The sequence below is a fragment of the Cyprinus carpio genome, chromosome B2 (genome assembly GCF_018340385.1).
Source record: "Cyprinus carpio isolate SPL01 chromosome B2, ASM1834038v1, whole genome shotgun sequence".
Lineage (NCBI taxonomy): Eukaryota > Metazoa > Chordata > Actinopteri > Cypriniformes > Cyprinidae > Cyprinus > Cyprinus carpio.
In genome coordinates this window covers 13,235,035-13,254,247 of record NC_056598.1, presented here as the reverse complement: position 1 = coordinate 13,254,247, position 19,213 = coordinate 13,235,035, and the positions used below count along the sequence as shown (strand labels likewise).

The 19,213-nt window shown below is 39.5% G+C and overlaps 1 protein-coding gene across 3 annotated transcripts in view; it reads left to right on the top strand.

The window, feature by feature from the left end:
- Positions 1-3,166, top strand: part of LOC109059637 (chromodomain-helicase-DNA-binding protein 7-like) — a 52,641-nt gene extending 49,475 nt beyond the window's left edge. For 2 of the 3 annotated variants that reach the window (XM_042718122.1, XM_042718123.1), the window contains 4 exons: positions 46-243; positions 365-505; positions 598-702; positions 1,331-3,166. In XM_042718122.1, the coding sequence (XP_042574056.1) occupies positions 46-243; positions 365-505; positions 598-702; positions 1,331-2,350 (1,464 nt within the window). In that variant the 3' untranslated portion in view covers positions 2,351-3,166. The remainder of the gene's footprint in view (positions 1-45; positions 244-364; positions 506-597; positions 703-1,330) is intronic. The other variant, XM_042718124.1, reaches the window with a different exon arrangement.
- The last annotated feature ends 16,047 nt before the right edge of the window (positions 3,167-19,213 follow it).

Genomic DNA, 19,213 nt, shown 5'->3' with positions numbered 1-19,213 from the left:
AACATACTTTTCTTTTTCTAATTTTCTGCTTCTTTGCCTCTACAGGAAAATTCTGATGGGACCAAAGCTTTTGTGGATGGGCGGGCACATAGACCCATGTCATCTCCTGCACATAAGGCTCCCGTTGAAGGCCTAGAAGAGGGAAGCCATCTTACAGGGGAAGATGGACCCAGCACTAAGGACCTACGGGAGTGGCTGAGACAGCACCCAACCTACACTATGGATATGCCTGGATACGTACCAGTGAGTGCAGTTCTTTCAGCCCACCCAACTTGTTTTTTTGGTTTGTGTTTTTTTTTCTGTTGGGTCATGTGGCAATGTCCTGTGCAGTTTATATTAGAGTTCTCTTGTTCTTACCTTTCAGAAGAATGAGGACCACCACCTCTCTCAGTTTGCCAAGCCCAAACAGAAGCGACACAGATGCCGCAATCCTAACAAGATCGACATCAATACGCTGACCGGAGAGGAGAGAGTCCCTGTTGTTAACATTCGGAATGGAAGAAAGGCAAGTATTATTGTTTATCAATGGATCCAGTTAATTTCCACACAATATCTTCTTTACACTCGCTGCAACATTTTTAACTTGTATAACTACAGATGGGAGGAGCCATGGCACCTCCAATGAAGGATTTACCCCGCTGGCTGGTTGAAAATGCAGACTTTGCTATCTCCCCAGACTGGACAGATATAGTGAAGCAGTCGGTGAGTATTTTATTAAATTTTGAGTGAATTCAGATCAATTTAGCCACTATTTGATAGTTTCAACTATTAGTAACTGTCATGTATCAAATTGCTTGTTGCTTTGTTTTTTTAAATATATCTATAATGTATACTACTACCATTCAAAAGTTTGAGTTCAGCAAGTTGATTTTTAAGAACTACTTCTATTCAGCAAACATGACATTGAGGGCATATAGTTATATTACAAAATGCCCTTAACGTCATGTTTGCTGAATGTATTAAAATGTATTTCTATTTAAAATAAATGCCTTTTTTTTTCTACTTAATATTTATGTAGAAACACTTTTAATTTTCAGAATTTAAATATAGAATTTAGAATTAGAATTTTTAGAATTTTTTTTTTTGCATATTGACTGAGGACTGACTGACGACAGCTTTCCCATCACAGGAATAAATGAGATTTTTAAATATATAAAATTCAAAAGTTATTTTAAATTGTAGCATTGGACAATTATTGTTTTAATTGCTCTCTTGATCAAATAAATAGAGCCTTGGTGAGCACAAGAGACTTCTTGAAAAACATGAAATTCATACTAACTTTTCATGGTTGTTGTATGTTCTTAAATTATAATATTTTCTTTGTTTCCAGGGCTTTCTCCCAGAGTCCATGTTTGATCGTCTTCTGACTGGGCCAGTAGTCAGAGAGGAGGGCGTGCGCCGCAGAGGCAGGCGACCTAAATCTGAGATTGCCAAGGCGACAGCAGCAGCACAGGCAGCGGCGGCTTCCGCGTCCGGCGTTAATCCTTTGCTGTTGAACGGGCTGTTTGGTGGTATGGACCTGACCAGTCTGCAGGGCCTGCAAAGCCTCCAGAGCCTCCAGCTGGCCGCTGGCCTCATGGGCTTTCCCTCTGCTCTCGGAGGGGGAGCGGACGCCAAGCACGCTGCAGCCATGCTGCCTCTCATGCTTCCTGGCATGGGTGGCCTCCCCAACATGTTCAGCCTGGGGGGTCTGTTTGGAGGAAACCTGGCTGCTGCTGCAACGGCCACCAACGGTGCCTCTGGCACAGAACAGGCAGAATCTGAGGAGAATCCCAAGCTGAAGACGGACGAGGAGACCAAGGATGAAGGAGATGAGAAAGAGGAGAAGGAAGCAGAGAAATCGTCTGAAACAGAGTCTGCTGAGGCAACCACAACTGCGCTGAATGCAGCCGCAGCCGCCGGCATGTCCACCAATGCACTGGCCTTCAACCCTTTCCTGCTGTCCACCATGGCCCCAGGCCTCTTCTACCCATCCATGTTCTTACACCCCAGTCTTGGCGGCCTGGGCATCCCCGGCTTCCCCCAATCTTCTCTAGCTGACCTCCAGAGCGCTGTATCCGGGGCCTTGGGGGCCACCGGTGAGGACAAGGAGTCCAGTAAAGGGCTCCACACAAATCAGGACCAGAACGCCTCCACGGCTGACGTGGAAACTGCTGACAACACACTTGAAGACAGTGACTCAGAGGAGAGCCAGAACAAGACTGCTGATTCATCAGTACTAGATGATGACCTGGCAGGGCCGGCGGAGGAAATGGACTCCATGGAGGGTGGAATGGATGATGAGGACGATGATGATGATGATGATGATGAGGATGATGACCCTGCTGATGAGGATGATAAAAGTGACTAAAAAAACGGAATCATGCCTTCTAACATTTCCCCAGGGCTGAGGAGACGCAGACTGAACTCTGACAGAATGGTAATCCAGCTATTTACATGTCAACTCAATATCCAAAACACTTTGGTCGGTTGTTTTTTGTTGACTGGTAACGTTAAGAGAAAAGCAAATAAGCTGTCTCTGTAACCATTAGCATAGCCAGGGATGACGTGAACAGTTGTGCGGATGTCAAAAGGGTGTTTTTTTTCTTTTCTGTGTTTCCAGTACTTTTGTTTTGATTTTTTTTTTTCTTGAGTATTTGGCACTGTGTGGGTGCCTTCTAGATGAGATGGAAATTTCCTGAAATATTATAGGAATTAATCGTTCCGATAGTGCTATGCTGCTCTCTCCTTATTTTAATATTATTGTTTTGTTTTGGTGTCACTTTTTTTCTCTCGCTCTCTCTACTGTTGATATTGTAACAATGAGTAGCATCTCGTAATATTCAGTGATGTACAATTAAACGGCATTAAGACACTCTCCGCTGCTGAGGAAGAATCGTGGTTTTCGTTGTACTGTTCTGCTGAGAGGAGCAGGCAAAGTTCTCACATATCATAGCCTACACTCGGACTGTTCCCAGTCTCTCACACTGACAATCCAAACGGGTGAGGAGACCTCTCGACCTGTGGAGACAGCAATAACGAAGGCAGCTTTTGAATGTTCAATTTTACTCTTTTGACTAAACACCGGAAAGTGTGAAAAAGTGACATGAAATAAATTACTGCAGTCAAATTGTCTCACTGTATCCATGTTAATGCACTGGTGTAAGAATAAAATCAGGTACCTTTATCTATTTGAATGGACTTTTGTTACTTTAGCCACAAAGCTGAACAGCATTACCTCAATTCTAACTAGCCTTGAAGTTTACAGACATGTTGTAAATGTTTTTTTTTTCTTTTGTGTGTCATTTTTTTTCTTTTCTTTTTTTTTTAAACCATCATGTATGATTAACTGTAAATTGCTGCCAACTGTAGTAATGATGCTTTTAATAAAAGTGACTCACAATATTCGCCTAGGAAACCAAAACTGTGTTTGTGTAGCATCCTCTGCCAACAACGAACCTGTTACAGCTATATTATCTAACAGAAATTCATTCATTTCATGTTTACATCTGTTTAATCTTTTTTTTTTTTTCTTTAAGATTTCTTATCCTTTCTAATCCTTAGCACCAGATAGTTCCAGTTAGGGAAGAAGCCGATAGACAATAGTAGTTTATTTTTTATTTAACATCAAACTACAACTATAATGGCAAGTAAACAAGTATTAAATAAGGCACATAAGTTAAATTTTATTTATTTTTTTTATATAAAAAATAATAAAAGAGGATGTAAGGAGGGGTCATTTCATTCCTCTTCTAGTAAGTGTAAATCTCTCAAATTTTCATACATTCCAATGAAGGAAAATAGGAAAAAATTGAAAAAAAGTATTTTTTGAATACAGAAAAATAAGGTCTTGTCTTCATACATTTGCATTTATGAATGAAAAACCAAAATGGCCAAAATCAACATTACATTTATGAAAAACATATTCTTTTTATCACCCAACAACATTCCAAACATAATATGCTTTCTAGCAAAAGTGGGCAGTGATCGAATCTGTTTCCAACCAAGAAGACATTCTCCCAGAAAATACTTGAATATACACAAGAAAAGAAAAGATGATCAGTTGTCTCTGACGTCTCTAAAACTCAGATGATGGGTATATACCATTAAATATTTTAAAATGGGTTTCCTTAGCTTTAGGAGCCACTGGAAAGCTAATGTACTGTATTCATCTTTTTTGTACAGTTGGCTTATAAGCTTGCAAAACATTATAAGGAAATGTCGGATATAATATAGAATTGAAACGAGCGAATGTTATTAGGAAGCATTAATCTGAAGGCATTCCTATTAAATAAGAGGAGTGGGAGTTCACATGCTCCACCTGACATTAAAATAAGTGCTTATACAATAAAAGTCAAAGGCATGTAATCCACCACATTAATTAGGCTAGTAATACTATCAAAATAATATTAGGGATGATTTGTTCTTTCTTATCTTTAGTGTTGCGCATAATAACCAATCAGACACGATTTCGCTGACTTTCTGAATGCAATGGCCAATCAGAGGCGTTCAGATGAGTTATCGCTGAAGCAGAGGAGTTTTGTTCAGACGTGCTCGCGAATACTCGTAAACAAAATGCAGATGTACGGGCGATGTAAGTATAGGAGATTTATTCATCATACAGTGTAAACAACTCTTATAACGCGAAGTGTTTTTAAACTTAATAAACTGGCGCTAGACTGAAGTCAGTACGTTAATGTTCTTTAAAAATGTGAATGTCCTTGGCTCATTTTCTGTAACGTTAGCTGCTTTTTGAATAACTGAGGAAATGTAAGCCTTATAATTAGTAGTCTAACTTTGTGTTTCTATTAAATTATGTTAAATATAAATTCATAATTAAAACATTAGGCTGATTTTAGTTCGAATTCTAACGTGTTCGAATTCTAACCCTTCCAGATTCTTACAGGGTTTAGGGTTAGATGGGGGGGAGGGGCTAGGATTAGGCAATCCGGTATCGATTTCAATGAGGGGGTAATAATTTGACAGTGGGTAGAAAATGAGCACAACACTGGCAACGAAACTAAGTAAATACTTAAATAAATGAGCACAATATCGGGTATATATTACGGATATGCAGGCTGGCGATTGGACGATATGACATTTGAGCATATCGCCCAACACTAGTTCCAGTTACAGCAATGTTGGATTTCCACACTTAAAAAAAAACTGAATACAATTTAAAATCATTTTAAAATTTAACAACAGAATTATCTAAACAGTTTTGCACTGGATGCCTCATACAGTAGCACTGCATGACCTGGTTGCCAGGAAAAGAGAGGCTCCGACAGGCCTGTTTACTCTAGCCATCATAAACACCATCAGTCCTGTGGAGCGGCTGACATAACGCGCTCCGACAGGACGAGAGGACATGGCAGGGGCTCTCTGTCCGCTCCAGTAGCCAACCATTATGAGCTTAACGCCTGGAACAAGGCTTTTTCCCCCCTCTCTCGACAGACATCTTTCATAATTGCACTTTCCGAATGAAGTGGCTCGTGAAATCCATAGGTGTCGTGTGCACCCAGCATGCAGCTCTTGGCAGGAGTTAAGAGTTTTGAGATTTGGACAGGAGGTGCTTGTGCACAGAGTTGTCAAAATGATGGCTTTTATTGTTGCCGTGGAAGTCCTGAGGTGTTAATGTACGTTAATTGAGTTTTGGGATGTGGGAAATGTTTGTCTTTGTCCTTTATAAGCAAATAACAGTGAACTGCTGTTGTGCTTGTTGAATAGGTTTTCTCCGCTTCCAGTTTTTAATGAAGAGCGAGTTCTCGTGTTGTCAGAGCGGTTTTTGTGGCAGTGAAACTCTTCTGTGGTTCCTAGCCATTATGTGCCATCTTGACACATGGCGCAGTCGCTCGCTGAGGGCTCGTCACCGCCGGCATCGTGCCTCCTTCACAAACCACTGACTTCTGGGTGTGAAGTCTGTCATTGGCGAGGAGGCAGGTTGTGGTTAGCCACTGAGCGTCAAACATGGCAACACAGCACAGTTCAGTAACGCTGGAATTAGAGCTGGCAGCTTCCTCTTGGGAGAGGCCCTTTCTCGGGAAGGCCAAACTGAATGCTTCCCTCGGCTGCTGCTGTGCTGTAGAAGTCTGTATAAGAGGACCTGCACTGAACCACCAAAACATAAAAGGGTTGTATCAAAATCTACCCAAATGTATTGGTTTAACAATTTCCAATGCTAGTCAGTATGTCAGAAACTCCTCTGATCACATGTTGTTTCAATAAGTTGTTTCAAGACCCTAAGTCAGTTCTTTCAGACGCCATAGTTGCAACAAAAAAGTATAATTTCTAGCCATGTACAGCTCCAGACCTCCAGAATGGGGAAAGAGCAAAATCTACTTATCCAGTTGTCAAAATGACAGCTCAATAATAAATATAATTGCTCAAGAATGTATTACAAATCAGGAATAAAATGTGTATAGATGAGTGGGTTGTGGGTTTTTACTCAAAATGGCCAATGCTCCTCATGTAGTTAGGAGAGCAGGCCATATATGGCTGCAATAAAATAAGTGTATTGTATAGGCTATACTTAAGGATTAAAATAAAATGTTAAAAAATAATTTTCTATCTTAATTTTATGTGATGGGGTTGAGTTGTTAAGCTTGACAGTACCCTCACTCCCTGACTATAATACACCTCAAAAATATGAAGGAAAACCATGATAATACTAACCATTTTCTACGTAATTATTAAAGAGACCTGAATGATGTCATTTCTGGTAAATTATGTCACATATGTGTGGAGACTTAATTATTATGAGCAAGAAAGGAACACAAATAAATGCTTACATTATTACCAAAAATCATGGAAACTATGCACATTTTGTTAATGATTTTCTAAGTACAAACTAAGTGAAGTGCCTCAGGGACATGACAAAATGTTTGGTTTAAAATAGATATAAGACATTTTTTATGCTAAAAATTATTAAAATTCAATAATTATTTTTTTATTCATTATAATGGGCATACCAAGGTATTGTGAAACACTTCTAACAATTAATTTTGGTAAAACACCACTTTGAAAACTCTGGGGGACAGAAATATTACCAAATCCCAGGAATGACCATATAAAAATTAAGTGACTTTGAACATCCTGGTCTGAGTATTTCAGAAAGTGCTGATATACTGTGATGTTCACGCATCTCTAGAGTTAATCCATCTCTAGTGTTTACAGAGAATGGTTTACAGAGGATATTTTCTTGGATCACTTTGGGCCGCTGAGTACAAACTAAGTATTTTTTAAACAGCTTACTAGTACTGACCATGTCCATCCTTTTATGACGATAATGTACCCATCTTGTGATCCTTCCAGCAGGATAACACACCATATCACAAAACTAAATAAAGCATCACAAACTAGTTTCTTGAACTAGATGTGAATGAGTTCGTTATACTCTAACAGCTTCCAGCGTCACCAGATCTCAATCCAAAAAAGATCCTTTGGAATGTGTTAGAATGGGAGATGCGCATCACAAATTTTAAAAAACTTTTCATGTCTGTATATTTTTGCCCGCTGGTCCGCTCTTACATTAAATAAAGGTGGATTTTTTTTTTTAAGGTTACAAACAAGGAATTGCCTCTTTATTAAGGCGGGATGGTTCAGTGTTGCAATGGCCTTGAGGTGACAGTGAGTGGTGTATCCACCTTATTTTTCAACGTGGAAGTAAGCCGTTTTCTGTGAATGTGCAAGACTTCTGGTTCATTAGCCACTGTAGGATAATATGTAGAAGGATATGCACGTGACATCACCGCCAGCTGGAGTGCCCACATATCAATATCCATGGACCACTGGATTTTTGGTAAGTTGTCAGGAACACTATATCAAGCTCAACAACCTTTAGTATGATTATCATTTGTTTTACTCACATTTTCACAGCTTCCTTAAAGTGGTCAATGAATACCCTCAATAGCGAGCAGAGTAACAAAGTGCAGTAAACGGTAAAACTGTTTGCACTACAAACCACTGTGTTCATAATTGAGATAACATGAAATAATTTGGTAAGACACACAAGTTGGCAATATCAAGCAGCAAAATGAGCTGTTTGTACAGCTAAAAATATGAGACGGGAAGCCTCACACATACAATTTACAAAACCCACTCTTACAGTGAAAATAAGGTGAGTATTTTCACAAAAGTTCCAAAGCACACCAGAATATAATTAATTTTTTTTTATGAATTCATGGACGTAGATACAGTCTCTCAGAAGAAATGGCCAGAGGCATCGAGGTGCGACTAATCAAAATTATTATTACATAATCAGCTAATTGTTAGATGCTACCTTAATGAGAGCAGCTCATTAGCTATTGTGACAGGTCTGTCTCTTTAACCTGGGGCTCTGCGCACTTACATCTAGTGGCATAGGTCCAGTGTCTGTTAATATATTCACTATATGCTCCGTTCAGCTGCTGAACTGATTTGATATTCAGTGGAGAGCCTTCAGGGTTTTAGTAATGCACGGGAATGTGATCCCGATGACCTACAGTTTCCTCTTACACGATTCCAGGGGATGTGTCACAAAAAGCATGAGTTATACTGCGTCTATCCCTCTGGCCCCCCGCAAAACTACCCAGGCAATGAGCCTAAAAACTACTGTTTTCTTCAAATGTCAGGCTCTGGCCAGCTGATTCTTATTCTGAGCCAATAAACATGTCATTTCCAGCTGGAGTTGGCCAGGCCGCCTGTCTCTGCAGCTTTCCGATAAAGAGCGATTTGCGGTCGCCTTGACGACCTAGTGCCTCGCCGTCTTGGTTACGTGATTGATCACAGTATCCAGCGCTAGTGACACAGGTAGGGGGAGGGACATAGCCGGGCTCTATCAGATGCAGCGCCAATGTCCTTCTCCCTGGCTGAGGGGATTTAAAACTGTCACACGCTCTCACACCTCCTGTTTCCCCCAGAGACGGATGTGTCGTGCGTGACATTGAGGGCGAGAGGCAGAGCATCAATCGCAGACTGGGTGATAAGTGTCATGCCGACTGCTCGGCTGGCCTGTTTCTCAAACTGCGGGCGCACACACTTGTGCATGCTCTTACTCAGTAGTGCAAACAGATGTCAACTTAAAACTACCGACAGCATCTTGAGGAAAAGAGCGAGGGAAATGAAAATAGAAATATGCTTGTATTTTAAACAGACAGTGCTCTCAGAAATCGTGTTATTTACTCAACCTTGTATTGTTTCAAACGGGGTGGCACTAGACCCTTTTTAATGGGATACAAGCCCCAGTAAAATACTTCTGTGCCCCAGTAAAATCTTCTGTCAATGGAGATGACCGTATACCAACATGAGAATAATTTTCCTTGATAATATTTCAGCAAAGTTTTCGATAAGCTGTTTAGAATCAGAACTTAATGCCAGAATTCTGAATAAATAAAAAAGTTCTGAAAATGTTAGCAGTTCAGTTTCATTCAGGAATTCCTCCCCACACTGGTTTCTTTTGTCTTATTTGAAAGGATAGTTCACCTAAAAATGAAAATTCTTTCATTACCCTCATGTTGTTCTAAACCCGTACGACCTTTGTTCATCTTCAGAACACAAATTAAGATCATTTGGATGAAATCCCAGAGCTTTCTGACCTTGCATAGATGGAATTGTGGAAGCACCAATGACACCACGTCTTCCAATCACAGCAGACCAATCGCTGCAGCGATCAGGGAGTCTTGCCTTCCTGTATATAAACCGCAGCTACCTGCTGTCTCATCATTCTCTGCATATTTCTTCACTGTGCGGGACAGGAAAGGAGGGCAATGTTGTGAGATACCTCACTTCATGTTATTAGAGAACTGGAGTTATGGAGTAACCTAAAGTTCTCTTTCTAACATTAGTTCGGTATCTCACTATGGGATATAGGCAATTCGGGAGTTGTCTATATCCCATAGTGAGATACCGAACTAATGAAAATATGCTTCGATATGCTGACAAAGCAGACTAAAAATTATTACGATCTGAATTATACCTCGCTGTCCCAGTATGAGTGGGTAAAAGCAGAACAGTATAGTCCGAAAAAATCTATACTAAAGTGGAATGGAATCCCTCAAGTGATTAATGGATAACATTTTCACTCGCTCCAAGGACAGAGTGGGCAAATGAAGGTTCTGTTACATCTAGTCTGTAAAACCTCACAAAGGTGTGTGGGGAAGACCAGCTAGCCGCAGCACAAATTTCCTGAATAGAAATACCCTTAAATAGGTCCCAGGACGTAGCTATCCCTCTAGTTGTGTGAGCCTGTACCTCCCTTGGGGACTCCACATCCACATTATTATAACATAACACGTCTCAGATAGCCTGTCGCTTCTTGTTACCCTGGGGGTTAGGTCTGTGGACACTCCATGGGTTCCTCTCTGGGTTGAGCAGAGAGGCATGGGTCCAACTTTCCTGTGGCTGCCACTCATAGTCTCCTTTCTTGGGTCGAGAAAGTTGCACAGTGAGGGCAGCCCTTGGGGTTGGATAGTGCTGCCTGAGCATGTTAAGTGGAGTTTATGCAGAGACCGTGAGAATCCTTGGCCAAAATCCACACTCCACAAGGGTAAGGATAGGGAGGATGGCCGTTCCCTTCGTGGCTTTCTGGCTCTTTCGAGGTGGCCATGACAGTGACTGCACTCTCTTCCTACGGTAAGTCCACCACAATGTGAAAATTTGTACGGAGCTGTGCTGAGAGTAGTGAGCTCTCGCTTTTTTTTTGAGAACTTAGAGCTGAAAAACTCACCTTAACGTGCGGTCACTCAACAAAACTTTAAGGAAAAAACTGCATTTGTGACATTACCTTGAGGCTTTGTCTGTAAAAAGTTTAGAAATAATTCCCAAAGTCTGCTGAGGATGGCTTCCGAAAATCTTCCATGGGGAAAAAAACGAGAATGACAAGACAGCAGGTAGCTGCGGTTTATATATAGGGTCACGGGATTGCTGCAGTGATTGGTCTGCCATGATTGGCAGACATGGTGTCATTGGTGCTTCCGCAATCGGTTTTGCCTTACTCACCCTTATGTCATTCCAAACCCGTAAGACCTTCGTTCATCTTCGGAACACATATTCAGATATTTTTGATGGAATCTTAGAGCTCTCTGACCCTCCATAGACAGCCACGCAACTGTAATGTTCCCTGGTCCATAAACGTAGCAAGGACATTGGTAAAACAGTCCATGTGACATCAATGGCTCAACTTCAATTTGCAAACCTACAAGAATACTTTTTGTGTGCAAAGGAAAAAAAATAGTTTATTTAAGAATTCTTCTCCACGAGTTACGTCTTCTGCCATTTTGGAGAGTACCCAAGACTGTAATCTACAGCCGCGTTTCCACCGCAGGAACTTTACCCAGGAACTAGGGACTTTGGGCTGGCACTCGGTGTGTTTCCACCGCAGGAACCAGGAACTAAATAAAGTTGCTGGTAAAAAAATGCCCCTCAGAAAGTCCCTGCTGGCGAGGTAGTACTTTTTCAAAGTTCCGGAACTTTCGGGGGCAGAACTTGGGCGCTAAAAATGCTGATTGGTTTAGTTCACGCAGCATTGTGATTTCAACCACGATTTATTCGGATCATTTTCAAAATATTACTGTTATTATGTCATGAAATGTAATTTTAAAAGTATTTCAGGTGAGAATATAGTTGTTTAAAACTCAAATCTGTGGTTTATTTATAAAGACAGCGCTTATTTAAAAATATGTTTCACCGATTTCGGAGACGGTCAGCTCCAGGCGATCAGCAGGAGCTCAGAGCTCATGTATCCGCGGAGAGCAGCCTCACCTCGGCTAGTCCTTCTGATATGTGCTGCTGGCTCTGATGTCTCTTTAGTGGTTATACATAAAATATTATTTGTTTTGGGTAAATCTAACAGGTAATCTTTGGTCTGTATTCAATTTATCTATATGTTAAAATAAAAAATAAAAAGAGGCAAATTGATATAATATTTAGTTTCATTGTAATGGTTGTATATATACACATTTCACTGAACTAAGTACATTTCTGCTGCTATTATTATGTTTAAATGAAAACAAAAGGAGGCAGTGGTATTTCATATCATATTTCATTTTATTGTAAATATACATTGAGGAAAATTGCAGTAGCCAAGTGAGCTGACTGATGTTATCAAGTACGCTGCTGTTTGCAGAATTACCGGATTTGCGTCGTCGTGGTCATCACACTCCCGAGTCGAACTCGTAAAGTCGGAAATACCGAGGATGCAAGTCCAAAATCAGCGTACTTTGTATTGAGAAACGTGTGCAGACATATGTCACCAGACTATTTGCCTAATCTTCCCAGTACTTTAGACTGCGGTGGAAACACAGAAAGCAACAGGTCTGTGGGGGAATAAGTTCCTGGGGAAAAAGTTCCTGGTACAAATGTTCTGGGTAATTTCTGTGGAAACGCGGCATACGTAATCAGCGTTGTTTATGTTCGGGGGGAAAGCGTGCACATGAACGTAATAGGCATAATCAGCGTTGTTTACGCTTAGGGGAAAGCGTGCGTATGCGTTATGATACTCTTTAAAATGGTTAAAGACAGTAACTTGTCAGAGAAAAATTGTTGAAAAAAGTTATTTTTGTTTTCTTTGCACACAAAAATTATTCTCACAGCTTCACAAAACTGAAGTTGAGCCACTGATGTCATATGGACTGTTTTACCAATGTCCTTACCACGTTTCTGAACCTGGGAACATTACAGTTGCATTTCTGTCTATGGGAGGATCAGAGAGCTCTACGATTCCATCAAAAATATCTCAAATTGTGTTGAATGACATGAAGTAATTAATGACAGAATTTTCATTTTGGAGTGAACTAACCCTTTAACATTTTAATGATTTCTTGATAAACTAGTGCTTTCTTTGTTTTTAGTTTAGTTGGCGACACTGACTCCGACAGTAGTGGATGCGCCTGTCTGCATGTTTCATACAGATTACATAATCTGAGAATATTTGTTTTCCATTTGAATTGGTTCATTTGAAAGTAGACATTTCCTATATTTTTCCCAACTGTAAGGCAAGTATAATACAGAGTTTCATGCTCAAGTTCACAAAGACCACGGCGGAAGAAAGCGCATCCTGTTTGCTGTCATTATTTTACAAAAGCGCAATGTTTTGTTCTAATTGTGAGTGAACACAAATAAACGTAGAGTTTTTACAGATTCTAAAGATGTATTAATCTTATCTGTATGACCAAAAATGACATATTATTTTAAGAGCAAATAAGTGCACGGCACCTCCATCTGTCCTGCAGTGTAGCGATACTGTTCAGCTTCCACACTCCGCACAGACACTTGAATAGTACTCATTTTTCTAGGTTAACATTAATTGAGCGGCCATGTAAAGTTGCGTGCTACTAACATATTTCAAATGATAAGCCATATTTGAGGTTGATAAATGATAGGCGAGCGTTGATTTCCTGCTCAGTGTACTATATTATGACACAGACCAGCTGTTATTGATCTGTCCGTCAAAGACTGCGTGACTTCACCACTTCCTGTGGATTTTGTTCATTTTTATTTATTTTTTTGCGACTAAGTGACTAATAATATTTTTTTTGAAAGATTTTTTTCTGTGTGTATTGTTTTTTGTTGTATTTTGTGGGGGAGCTGTGATGTTGTATGTGTGTGCATTTCTCTCTTAGAAAAATAAGTCATAGCGCATCTGGGTTCTATGTCAGAGCTTTACTCTCGTCAGCGGAGACTGACATGGAGGAGACATATTGTTGAATAAAGTTGTTATTTTTGTTTTCTTCATGCACAAAAAGTATTCTCATAGTTTCATAAAATTACGGTTGAACCACTGATGTCACATGGACTATTTTAATGATGTCCTTACCTTTCTGAGCCTTGAAATAAGTAGAACCCTTGCTGTCCATGAAGGATCAGAAAGCTCTCGGATTTCATCAAAAATATCTTAATTGTGTTCCGAAGATGAACATAGGTCTTAAGGGTTTGGAATGACATGAGGGCGAGTAATTAATGACATAACTTTTTGGGTGAACTATCCCTTTAAGACATAAAATAAAATAAAAAAATAAAAGCACTGGATGAGGTGGATATTTACCAAAAGTCTTCTATCATTTGTCAGTGATGAAGCTTCTTTTTATTGCACATATGGCTTGTGAATTACTCTGTATTGCAGATAAAGACAATTTATTGCCTATCCATAAAAGTCTCAAATGGAGTCTTGCTTCTAAACCTGTTTGTATTTCTTTCTTACTGGAATCACAAAACGATAAATTTAGTATGATGTTCTTGCTGCTCTATTCCATACAACAAAAGTTAATTGTGACCAGGAGTTTTCAAGCTCCAAAAATGACTAAATGCACCAATAAAACACTATTTTAAGTCTTCTGAAAGTCATAGCTTTGTGTAAGGAAAGGGTCTGAATATGAAGTCGTTATTCATTGAAAATATGCTCGGCATCTAGCAAATATTATTTACATTCCTATATATCCAAATATGTCATTGGTTTGTTTGTCTATTATTGTATGAACAAGAGCAGCCTGAACATTTAGTCTAACATCTAATTTTGTATTTAACGCCGTTTTTGTTGCCAGGTTTGCAATGATGAGGGTGAATAAATTATGACGCAATTCTTATTTTGGGAGGAAAATCCTATAAATTATCATGTAAAAAAAAATGACACTGCTGCCCACAAACAATTTACACCTATGCATATACAGAAAAGGAATTAATATTTATCAGAGGCCGCTTGATCCTGCTGGCTGGTCTGTGCTTGCACACAGCTGAGATGAAGACTGATTATTTAGCACAGGTATGACTCATCAGAAGCCATGTTGCCCAAAGTGTCTGTGAGCTGTGTGGCCCCAGAGACAGGCTGTATTTCACTGTGAAATTAAACGCGCCTGCGCTACACAAACACCCTCATTATAACCCGTTCACCCAGGAAGATTTGCAGCTGAATGTTTTGCTGAACTTCTGCTGAAATGGGGGTGGAAGAGAGGGATGCATAACTTAACACATGCAGTTTCTCATCTCTGAGAGAAATTTATGTTAAATCCTCAAGCCTCAGTGTGATAAATTGTTCGGTTATTAGATGAAAGTGTAAATAAGTCAGTGATTTGGGTGGGTTGACTGTTCCGATATGCCTGTAAATGGAAACAATGCTAAATACTAATAATAAAATGAACATAACCATTAACCAATCATTAATAGTGAGTTTAAAAACTAAATGGACTTATGTTTGAAATTCCCATATCTTTGATTTCAAAGGTGGTCAAACTATAGAATATGTTGGTGCAAATTCAATGTTATTTTGTAGAAGCTAGTCAAATTAAACAGATGATAAAATGGATGGGTAGTTTCCCTTTCAGGTAAACTATTCCTTTAAATAGAGGTTGACATGGTTTGTGCTAAGCACAATGTAGTTTGTACATTGAATTATTGGTTATAAAAAGCATGAACTTCAATGTTAAATGAAAATTTAAGACATTTACAAACCAAACACTTAACATAATATAAAACAAAAGTTTTTCAACCTATGTCACTTTAATGCAAATGAGGCAATATTAATATATTTTTACTTATTAACTTTAAGAAGTTTTATTTTTGTTGATTTACGTACAATACAGTTTACGTACATACAACCTTTTTTGTTTTTACTACTTTTCATTTGACTCCATTCATCCTTTCCTGTGTTCTGGCATCTTCTGCCACTGTCTTTGACCAAGTGAGTCTGGTTCCCCTCCAGCTGCATCTCTTATCAGCGTGACACACAAACCCAGCCGCGAGTCTGGACCGCATCTGTGCCCTGAGTCCTGGCTGCTGCCTGCACATAGATGCTCTACTGAGAGACGGTTAAGAATCAACATCCAAACCCTAGCCAATGCTGTCGTCGTCATAACAGCAAGTTTACTTTTCGCTGCATTCTTCAAAACAACCACAGTAGTAAAATACCTTTCTAAATCACAAATGAAGTTCTTCGACAGTGTCTGCTGTGAGAGACGTGGTTTGATGGCCTAGTGGCTCTTCGGAGACTGGAACAGCAGGTTTCTGTTGCTGTGGTGCCATGCTGAGCAGTAAAGGTCACTTTTGATGGAACCAGGCACAAAAATATTGCATTTACTCTTCACAGTCACGCACACAGGGGAGGCTTATAGAAATCTAAAGATAGAAGCACAGATCACAGGGTCCCAATACATATAATTGGCTGGACACCATCCTAATCTTAAACCAAACGTCCCCATCTCCTCCTCCGGTGAAAGCCTCGTTCATTTACATGTGTTACATACTTTACCTGCCCAAAACTCTAGATTAGCATGACAAAAGAGGCACTCCAACCCCCTCGCGAGAGATTAGAAACTTAACTTGGTGGATCGTCCAGCAGTCATTTGGCCTGTGAGGAAGGACAATGCAGGAGGTGGTGGGGCTGTAATGTGTGGCACTGTGTCCTGCTGTTCTCCTTTTTGCCATGCTGACTAATGACCTTCCCCCCTCCCCCAGCCCTCGCCTCCTCCTCCTGCTTCCGCCCCTCCCCCCGTGCCCTCTCACGCGATCCCCCATCCTCCCCGCTCCTCTCGGGTGGAGTCCAGCGGCCTGTGCCGCCAGAGAGGCGTCCATCACAGGTCTTTAGATTAGCCACAACCGCGCCGCTCAGGACAAAAGAGCTCCTCCCCCCCACCCACCCTGATGGCTAATGGAGGAGGGGATGCGTCATGGACACGGAGAATAAGTTCACGGCTCTGCACTGATGCCACGGTCCTTTCTCAGCAGATCAAGTGTGTATCTGACTGGGGCACATCTCTGTTTCAGATAAACATGCTTGGGATGACAAGCTTTGAAGCCTGACAAGATAAAAGAAGTCATAAAAGCAAAGGGATATTTAAAAAAGCACAGAATGGCAAAAGCTTCCATAATATGTTGATATAAATGTAGATGTCTGGAGTGATTCTGTAATCTCATTTCTTCTGTGAGAGAATTCATTCATACAGTTTTATCTAGGCAAAGAGACTATTTCTCATCATTTGATACCCTTTAACTTCAGTCAAAGTGTTTTGGTTAAATTAATTTAACTATTATTACATGTGTTGACTGCTAAAATGACCCACTCGCTGCTTTCAGAAAGTGTTGACGGTAGATCACACAGAAGGCAAGGCTCACATGATAAAAATCACATTTAGCTATGTAAACTGATCTATCACACTAAACATGTTAAGTGTCCAAATCAAACTTCTTGGCTTGTGCTGTGAGTTAATATGCATTTTTGCAGGCTTATATTTATATCTTTGCTATAATATTTGTTCTTTTTCCTTGCTAGCAAATCTCTATGGAGCAAGGCTGAGGGGTTTCCGCCATGGTCAAGCAAAAAAGTCTGAAAACACACTTAAGGTCAGATGAAACAGCCCATTCAGTCGAGCAACAGGAAGCACATGGTCGGTCAGATTTAGAGTCGTTGTTGGAGGGACCTCTGCTGGAAATTAAATGTAGTGCCTACATATGGCCCAAAGCTTTCATATGGGACATTTCTGTGTTTAGATCTCAATATTCTGTAACTTGCTAAAAGCAAGATGAGGTGTATGGTAAGTGTTGTAATCACTTTCATTATCTATATTAGCATTGGTGCTAAGGAGGTAAAAATGCCTCCACAAATATTAGATTTTTTTTTCTTGAATAGAAGTGTAAAAAGCTATCAATTTTATTTAATGGCTTTGCTTCAAAGTTAAGAATTCTAACAATTACATAGTATAGTACATTAATTACATAAACATTTTGTTATTATTTAGCTTACTCTAATGTCGTTCAAACATGAATCACTTACTAAATCCTAAATCAACCTGAATCAATTCCTAAATGCCTAAATCTGTGCTTCATTTGATTTATTAGGGGTTTATATCAGTGCCTTTGTTTAGGTCATCTCTGTTATCTAGCATGGAATAACCAATGTTGTTATTAGCTATTGTCAGTTGACAGTTTTGATGGGTTGTCAGTCTGGGCCTGACAATTTTCCCTTGACCTTTATTTTTGAAATACAATTCAGCATTGTTATTAAATAATATTGTAATTAAATAATAATAGTAAAAGAAGAAGTGAAAATGAAAACCTTTCATTAGTAAGTCATGTGGGGGACATCTGACTACACTAAGCCTACTGCTATGTTGGAAATATATCACAGGGTGGCAGTTTTACTGACTGGAACTGATTTACATTTATCATGATTTTATGGAATTTTTACAAACTGTTTTCAGTCAGTCATAAATATATTGATATTTAAAATCTCAAAATCCCTCAGTGGCCCTGACACTTTTCCCCCAGCAGACAGTATGACATTCATATTCATAATATTCATTATTTCATAGCTCATGATAACTGCTTGATCTCCAGCACACCCTCTTCCACCCGGAGTATAAGAGCTCTGTGCCACATACTTTTCACTGACACAGATTTGGCCAGGCATGCATGACTGATAGTTTAACAGCATCTAGTTTAACATATGTGGCCTACTTTTCCATGTAATTGGCTTGTTTATCTTTGTCTTCCTTTTAGTTTTCAAATTAAGTAGAGCAAAACCCAAGGACTGGAAGAGCAGGTGTCTGCTGCAAAACCCAAACCTGGATTATTGTGTCTTGTTCACAACCAGTAAGAGTCCAGGGTAACATCCTCACAAACAAACAAACATTCCTGCTCATACAGCTTTCTATCATTTACTTACCACATTTCATGAACAAGGTGTCAATATTGTCAATAACAGTAAAACAGATCTCATCACAGACATCAAAGATCTCCTACAACACTCTGCTTGAAAGGTACTTATTTTTAAATATATTTTTACAAAGCTATACCCCGATTTCTTACTGGTAAAAACTAGGGCTGTCAACAGAACAAACGAATAAATAAATGCAATTAATATTTTTCAAAATTCAAACATGTTTAAGTCCAAAATATTTAAAGCCTTACCATATGTGCATGTGTATCAGAACTGTCCCCTGTTGGTTGAACAAGGTTATTACAATCACAGATGATGTCCTGTTTTTAAATGATTCCATAACTCTTTTGTTAATATTATCTGATTATACAAAATTACTATTATCCAATAGATTTTCTATGTCAGTTTATGGTGGAGGGATGCAAGAAGTCCTACCCCCCGGTTACTAGGTCGCTAGGTCCTATAATATTTAATAATTGGAATATTTAAATATTTGTAATATTTTAAATCTATATTTATTATTAGTTATTATTATTTAATGCCGATTTGGTGAAGCTTTTGAATGTGAACTAAATTGAGATGCATTGTAACCCTCTGTGAGGTGGAAAAACTGTG